This window comes from Gobio gobio, assembly GCF_949357685.1.
Source record: "Gobio gobio genome assembly, chromosome: 10".
Classification (NCBI taxonomy): Eukaryota; Metazoa; Chordata; class Actinopteri; order Cypriniformes; family Gobionidae; genus Gobio; species Gobio gobio.
This window is the reverse complement of record NC_137116.1, coordinates 55031455-55040215: the sequence shown is the minus strand read 5'-3', so window position 1 is coordinate 55040215 and position 8761 is coordinate 55031455. Positions and strand designations below refer to the sequence as shown.

General features: G+C 43.6%; 1 protein-coding gene across 1 annotated transcript in view; it reads left to right on the top strand.

Annotated features, from left to right (window-relative positions):
- LOC307133246 (clustered mitochondria protein homolog) overlaps window positions 1–8761 on the top strand; it is a 60324-nt gene that overhangs the window by 6077 nt on the left and 45486 nt on the right. Inside the window, exons 2-6 of the mRNA XM_079828169.1 lie at window positions 923–1032; window positions 1193–1364; window positions 5869–6000; window positions 6089–6243; window positions 7661–7815. Of these exons, the coding sequence (XP_079684295.1) occupies window positions 923–1032; window positions 1193–1364; window positions 5869–6000; window positions 6089–6243; window positions 7661–7815 (724 nt within the window). The remainder of the gene's footprint in view (window positions 1–922; window positions 1033–1192; window positions 1365–5868; window positions 6001–6088; window positions 6244–7660; window positions 7816–8761) is intronic.

The window sequence follows — 8761 nt, the reverse complement described above, 5'->3', positions numbered from 1 at the left end:
CTATAGTGGTATTTTATAGTGGTATTGTATAGTGGAATATTATATAGTGGTATTATATAGTGGTATTGTATAGTGGTATTCTATAGTGGTATTGTGGAATATAGTGGTATTTTATAGTGGTATTGTATAGTGGAATATTATATAGTGGTATTGTATAGTGGTATTCTATAGTGGTATTTTATAGTGGTATTGTATAGTGGAATATTATATAGTGGTATTATATAGTGGTATTGTATAGTGGTATTCTATAGTGGTATTGTGGAATATAGTGGTATTATATAGTGGTATTGTATAGTGGTATTTTATAGTGGTATTGTGGAATATAGTGGTATTGTATAGTGGTATTGTATAGTGGTATTCTATAGTGGTATTTTATAGTGGTATTGTATAGTGGAATATTATATAGTGGTATTATATAGTGGTATTGTATAGTGGTATTCTATAGTGGTATTGTGGAATATAGTGGTATTGTATAGTGGTATTATATAGTGGTATTATATAGTGGTATTGTGGAATATAGTGGTATTATATAGTGGTATTGTATAGTGGTATTATATAGTGGTATTGTATAGTGGTATTATATAGTGGTATTGTATAGTGGTATTATATAGTGGTATTGTGGAATATAGTGGTATTGTATAGTGGTATTGTATAGTGGTATTGTATAGTGGTATTATATAGTGGTATTGTATAGTGGTATTATGGAGCGATTATGGAGTTGGTGGACTCTGGGATGGAAAAGCTTTATTGTTCTTCAGTTTCTGTCGTGGCATTGGGACAGATTTCCTCACTCTCCGACCGAACTCTTATGTAACTCTAGTGTTGGCCTGAAGCACATTCTGAGCTCCAGTGAGGAACGCTTTACCTCTTCACTGCTTTATCCCTTCACCGCTTTACTCCTTCAACTGCTTTCTCTCCACAGACGTCTCCGGTTCAGAGAACGGGAGAAAAGCGGATGTAAGCAGAAAAGAGGATGACGGGTCGTTTCCTGTGAAGATTCAGGGTGCAGGAGTCGAGCCCTTTGAGCTGCAGGTGAGCTGGTCACTCCACTAATGGAGGACGTTTCTGACCGTTGGGTGGAAGAAGCTCAACATGAGGAGTCACGATTGGGCAGATCAGAAATGCAAATATATCTGTCAACAGAACATCAAACATGCAAAGCCCTGGATTAATGTCGGTCTGTTCTCCGCAGGTTCATGGATTCTGGCTGGTCCAGGATGCCATCATGACCGTCCTGGGCCGGGAGGAGGTGGCACCTCGCACATCTATCGCTCTGGCCCTTTCAGGTGTGACCCTTGACCCCATGACTGAGCTCCAGGACCTCAAGGGCTTCAAAGCTGGAGTCACTCTCCGTTTAGTGGAAGGTAAGCGGCAGGATCTTCCATTCCTTCATGTTCACTTCTAATAGACTTACACATATAATTACACATTTGGTGGAGAATGTTTTGGTTGTTTGGCTAGATATTGCCAAATTGCACAAATATATTCTTAATTTATTTAATATATATATATACATACAGTGTTTGGATACCCTGCTATTTTGCAAGTTCTCCCACTTAGAAATCATGGAGGGTCTGAAATTGTCATTGTAGGTGCATGTCCACTGTGAGAGACATAATCTTAAAAAAAAATCCAGAAATCACAATGTATGATTTTTTAACTATTTATTTGTATGATACAGCTGCAAATAAGTATTTGAACACCTGTCTATCAGCTAGAATTCTGACCCTCAAAGACCTGTTAGTCTGCCTTTAAAATGTCCACCTCCACTCCATTTATTATCCTAAATTAGATGCACCTGTTTGAGGTGGTTATCTGCATAAAGACACCTGTCCACCCCATACAATCTGTAAGAGACTTCTAACATGGCCAAGACCAAAGAGCTGTCCAAAGACACTAGAGACACAATTGTACACCTCCACAAGGCTGGAAAGGGCTACGGGGAAATGGCCAAGCAGCTTGGTGAAAAAAGGTCCACTGTTGGAGCAATCATTAGAAAATGGAAGAAGCTAAACATGACTGTCAATCTCTCTCGGACTGGGGCTCCATGCAAGATCTCACCTCGTGGGGTCTCAATGATCCTAAGAAAGGGGAGAAATCAGCCCAGAACTACACGAGAGGAGCTGCTCAATGACCTGAAAAGAGCTGGACCACCGTTTCCAAGGTTACTGTTGGTCATACACTAATGAAATCATGCATGGCACGGAAGGTTCCCCTGCTTAAACCAGCACATGTCCAGGCCCGTCTTAAGTTTGCCAATGACCATTTGGATGATCCAGAGGAGTCATGGGAGAAAGTCATGTGGTCAGATGAGACCAACATATAACTTTTTGGTCATAATTCCACTAAACGTGTTTGGAGGAAGAAGAATGATGAGTACCATCCCAAGAACACCATCCCTACTGTGAAGCATGGGGGTGGCAGCATCATGCTGTGGGGGTGTTTTTCTGCACATGGGACAGGGCGACTGCACTGTATTAAGGAGAGGATGACCGGGGCCAATGTATTGCCAGATTTTGGGGAACAACCTCCTTCCCCCAGTGAGAGCATTGATGATGGGCAGGGCCGGCCCGTGGCATAGGCGGAATAGGCAAATGCTAGGGGCGCCACTCATCCATAGGGGCGCCAAAATGCATTACTGATACTATTTTATTCATATTAATTTGAAATATTACCAAATAAAGCGCAAAAAAACTTAACTAAGTCCCCCGCATCTTTTCGGTCCGCCTCATCAATCTCCCCCGCCGAGCTTGAGAGAAATATAACGCGTGATCAGTTTAACGTTGGAAATTTGTTGTGTAGCGTCGCCTCTCGCCGCATCTAATTTAGACAGGATTGCTTTCATTTTTTAGGGTGCTTGGCCACTCGCTCCAGGTGTAGACACGGTGAAAGTTTCCTGATAATTTATGACGGATTGCCGAATTGTAGTGTCATAAAAAACAGAAGCCCTCTGATGCAGGCAAGATAAGGGAAACACTGCAGAAATGCTCTTCTTACTTAGTATTTTTGTCTTGTTTCTAGTCTAAATATCTACAAATTCTTAAACCAAGATGCATTCACTAGATAAGTAAAATTATATTTTTTCTTAAGTGAGTTTATGCTTAAAACAAGCTAAATTATCTGCCAATGGGGTGAGAAAAAATAATCTTGTTTCTGATTGAAATCTTGTTACTTGTTTCTGTCCCAAACAGAAATAAGATAATTTTTCTCACCCCATTTGGCAGATAATTGTGCTAGTTTTAAGCTAAAACTTACTTCATTTAGATTCCCCCCTTGTGGACTGGACACAAGAAAAAATTACTAAATAAGAAGAGCATTTTTTGCAGTGTAAAGACAGATGTAAAGTGATGTAATGAATGAACAGTTTATTTAATTGCATAGTAGTAAAATACTAATGTACGCTAATTAATTCCAGTTTTACCATAAACTATATGCAAGCAGCTGTTCTGGGTTCTCCAGTGGCCACAGATAGTGTATTTTGTCAACAAAAAAAAATCATATCTGTTTTTTTAAACGCATGTAATATCAGTTTTTTAATAGCCTAATGTTTTTACTCTACAGTTGTGCAGTTTTAAGGGGACATATGGACATTTTAAAATGTATTTGCTGAAATAAGTAATGATATTTATATACAGGTTTATTTAAAATAGCAACATTTTATGTAAATTTCACATTAAATATCTAAATTTCTCAGTTTAATTCATGGTGAAAACATGAATGTGCATATTAGTGGAAGTTTGCTGCCATCTACTGGAAAACAAACACTTTTGCTAGTTCTCAATAGTTTGTGCATGAATGCTAGATGCAATTACTTGTTATTTGTGTTTGGGCTGTAATGTGGCGTAGATGCTATTTTTGTATAGTTTAACTATCATCAGCCTTTTAAAAAATGTTTAATAATAATAATCATGAACATATTGACGGGGTAGAATGGACTGGGCATCATATAAAACAACAACAGTAAAAAACATCAATGCATTAAAAAAATAAAATAGTACCAGTGTTTCCGCAACTTAGACTGAAAACATGTAGTGCTAAACCTTGACACAAGGGGTACCAAGTAAAATCTTGCCTAGGGCAGCAAATTGGTCAGGGCCGGCCCTGAAGATGGGGTGAGGCTTCCAACATGACAATGACCCGAAGTACAGCCAGGAGAACCAAGGAGTGGCTCTGGAAGAAGCAGATCAAGGTTCTGGCGTGGCCTAGCCAGTCTCCAGACCTAAACCCAGTAGAGAATCTGTGGAGGAGCTCAAACTCTGGCCAGAAACCTGACTGATCTAGAGAAGATCTGTGTGGAGGAGTGGGCCAAAATCCCTCCTGCAGTGCAAACCTGCTGAAAAACTACAGGAAACGTTTGACCTCTGGAATTGCAAACAAAGGCTACTGTACCAAATATTAACATTGATTTTCTCAGGTGTTCAAATACTTATTTGCAAATAAATAGTTCATACATTGTGATTTCTGGATTTTTTTTTTTAGATTATGTCTCTCACAGTGGACATGCACCTACGATGACAATTTCAGACCCTCCATGATTTCTAAGAACTTGCAAAATAGCAGGGTGTTCAAATACTTACTTTCCTCACTGTATATGTATATATATATATACACAGTGATCAGGCATAACATTATGACCGATAATAACACTGATGATCTCCTGTTAGTGGGTGGGATATATTAGGCAGCAAGTGAACATGTTGTCCTCAGAGTTGATGTGTTAGAAGCAGGAAAAATGGGCAAGCGTAAGGATTTGAGCGAGTTTGACAAGGGCCAGATTGTGACGGCTAGACGACTGGGTCAGAGCATCTCCAGAACTGCAGCTCTTGTGGGCTGTTCCCGGTCTGCAGTGGTCAGTCTCTATCAAAAGTGCTCAGAGGAAGGACCAGTGGAAAACCGGCCACAGGGTCATGGGCCGGGGGGAAAGAAAGGGGTCAGAATACACAGAGCATCTCAGTTTGTGGAGTATGGACCAGTCAGGGTGCCCATGCTGACCCCTGACCCCGCCCAAAGCACCAACAGTGGCCCGTGAGCATCAGAACTGGACCACGGAGCAATGGAAGAAGGCGGCCTGGTCTGATGAATTACGTGGATGGCCGGATCTCAATCCAATCGAGCATCTGTGGGATGAGCTGAACAAACAAGTCCGATCCATGGAGGCCCCACCTCACAACTTACAGGACTTAAAGGATCTGCTGCTAATATCTTGGTGCCAGATACCACAGCACACCTTCAGGGGTCATGCCTCGACAAAAGGGCGACCAACACAATATTAGGTCACAATGTTATGCCTGATCGGTGTGTGGATATGTTTTATATATTTTTATCATGTATTAAGTATTTCAATAACAGAAAATGATGTTTAATAGTTTTACTTTAACAGAAACATTTAGTTAACATTAATGATCCAGTGATCAGAAACCACTGAAAGCTCATTGGTTGTTTACTGATGGTCTCAGTCAGGCCGGCTTCGGCTGGACCAGTTCCATGTTCATTCTTGAGCGAGTTTGACCAGTTCAAGGTTGACCAGTTCAAGTTTGACCAGTATAGCCAGGTTGGGCCAGCGACCCCGTTCCAGAGCCAGTGTGAGCCGGTTTCAGTCAGAACTTTCACAGGGATCAGTGTTTTTTTTTTGCTATACAGGTTTAGCAACTTCTTGATTTCACTGTAAACCGTTAAAGCCGAGTGAGTCACATGACACTCATTATGAGTCATGTGGGAAAGTAGAGGATTGAATAGATAATCGTATTGCTCACTGGAAAAATCACTGTCTTACAAGATGAGACGCATAGACGTTCATAAGGGCAGTGGAGCTGGAGAACAGCCTGATTATAATCAGTGTGTGTGTGTGTGTGTGTGTGTGTGTTATAGAGCCGTACTCCCCGCGGGCGGCACAGGCTCACCTGGCCCGCGTGCAGGAGATGATGAACGCCGCCACACCCCAGGATGCCCTGATGGAGGGCCGATCACCCGCTGTGCTGAACACACTCACCCAAACGCCTGGTGAGAAAACACTTGTATTCAGCCTCTACATCATTTCAATGCATTCATCATGTTTATGCCCATGGCTCATTGTGTGTTTGTGTATTAGAAGCCCCTCCCACTCTGCACTCATCAAAGAACAGACGAGCCAATAGCAAGACAGAGCAGTCTGCTGAAGCCCCGCCCCCTCCCGCCTACATTCTACCCGGCGTTTCAGAACTTCCTCCTCTGGCGACCCTACTGCCCACCAACACACACACTGAAGTACGTCCAGCAACACACACACACACTGAAGTACGTCCAGCAACACACACACACACTGAAGTACGTCCAGCCCCACACACACACTGAAGTACGTCCAGCCACACACACACACTGAAGTACGTCCAGCCACACACACACACACACACACACTGAAGTACGTCCAGCCACACACACACACTGAAGTACGTCCAGCCACACACACACACACACACACTGAAGTACGTCCAGCCACACACACACTGAAGTACGTCCAGCCACACACACACTGAAGTACGTCCAGCCACACACACACACTGAAGTACGTCCAGCAACACACACACACACTGAAGTACGTCCAGCAACACACACACACACACTGAAGTACGTCCAGCCCCACACACACACTGAAGTACGTCCAGCCACACACACACTGAAGTACGTCCAGCCACACACACACACACTGAAGTACGTCCAGCCCCACACACACTGAAGTACGTCCAGCCACACACACACTGAAGTACGTCCAGCAACACACACACACACACACACACACACACTGAAGTACGTCCAGCCACACACACACTGAAGTACGTCCAGCCACACACACACTGAAGTACGTCCAGCAACACACACACACACACACACACACTGAAGTACGTCCAGCCACACACACACACACTGAAGTACGTCCAGCCACACACACACTGAAGTACGTCCAGCCACACACACACACACACACACACTGAAGTACGTCCAGCCCCACACACACTGGAGTACGTCCAGCCACACACACACTGAAGTACGTCCAGCCACACACACACACACACACACACACACACTGAAGTACGTCCAGCCCCACACACACTGAAGTACGTCCAGCCACACACACACTGAAGTACGTCCAGCAACACACACACACACACACACACACTGAAGTACGTCCAGCCACACACACACTGAAGTACGTCCAGCCACACACACACACTGAAGTACGTCCAGCAACACACACACACACACACACACACACACACACTGAAGTACGTCCAGCCACACACACACTGAAGTACGTCCAGCCACACACACACTGAAGTACGTCCAGCAACACACACACACACACACACACACACACTGAAGTACGTCCAGCCACACACACACACACACACACTGAAGTACGTCCACCAACACACACAGACACACTGAAGTACGTCCAGCAACACACACACACACACACACACACACACACACACACACTGAAGTACGTCCAGCCACACACACACACACACACACACACTGAAGTACGTCCACCAACACACACAGACACACTGAAGTACGTCCACCAACACACACACACACACACACACACACACACTGAAGTACGTCCACCAACACACACAAATAAACCTTCAGGAGTTTGAATTCTGAACGTGTTCTCTGATAGGCACCCAGTTTCCTGCTCGACCTGTCACTCAGCTGCTGGAACCCTCCCCCTGGCTTCCGGAAGCTGCAGGGTGACTTCCTGTACATCAGTGTCCACACTCTGGAGGGCAAGCAGTATGACATCACTTCCTGCCCCCGTGGGTTTTACCTGAACAAGTAAGATTCTGTTGTGTCGTCGCATTTCAATTTTTCAGGATTGTGTGGGGCAAAATGGCTCAATAGCGCCACCTATAGACCTTCAGCGGAGTGCGCCTCCCGCTCCGTTTCACATACGTGTACGATATTCGGTACACACGTGTAACGTGCCAATACCGATAAAAAAGTCTCTTGGAGCAAAGTCCTAAACGCAACAGGAAGTCAGCCATTTTGAATTTCCTCTTTGATTATTGTGCAGTTTTTGGCGTTTTCAGAACGTCGTACTTTAACGAAATCCTCAACGAGTTTTTATTGGATCATCTTAAAATTTGGTGAGTGTAATCATAAAATATTTGCGACGCTAAAATGCGAAGATCTAGAGTTTCCGTCGAAGGGCGTGTCCCTGGCGGTCTGACAAATTTCGATGTTTCGCCACGAAACAGGAAGTTGCTGTAACTTAGGTATGCAATGTCCGCTCTGCCCCAAACTTCACACGTTTAATAAGAGTTCAGTCCTGAACACATGTCCATGCCCATATTCAGTTACAGTCACAGCGCCATTGCTCGCAACACAACAGGAAGTGACATGTTTGACACTTGTATGGACAAGTCATCAGAAACGTGCTAAAACATGCGAGTTTTTATTTTGTATTGACAGAATGATTGAGAGTTTTTCAGAACCGAGCTGTGTTTTTGTTCCAGGTCGACCCTCGATGTGTTCGACCCTCGTCCTGCTCAGTCGACTCCAGTTATTCATTAGATATCACGCCTTCTCGCATACTGGCTTTGTGAAGAAAAACTGTCTTGCAAATTTTAAATCAGTGTATTGTTTTATGTGAATGAGCCGGCTCAATGATTCTCACATCAGTTTAAAGCCAAAACTCTAGGCAAATACACCCACTAGTCAAAAGTCTTGTGAACACATATCTATTGTGTGTTTTGAGGCCTTCATTTTAAAACAAATGTTT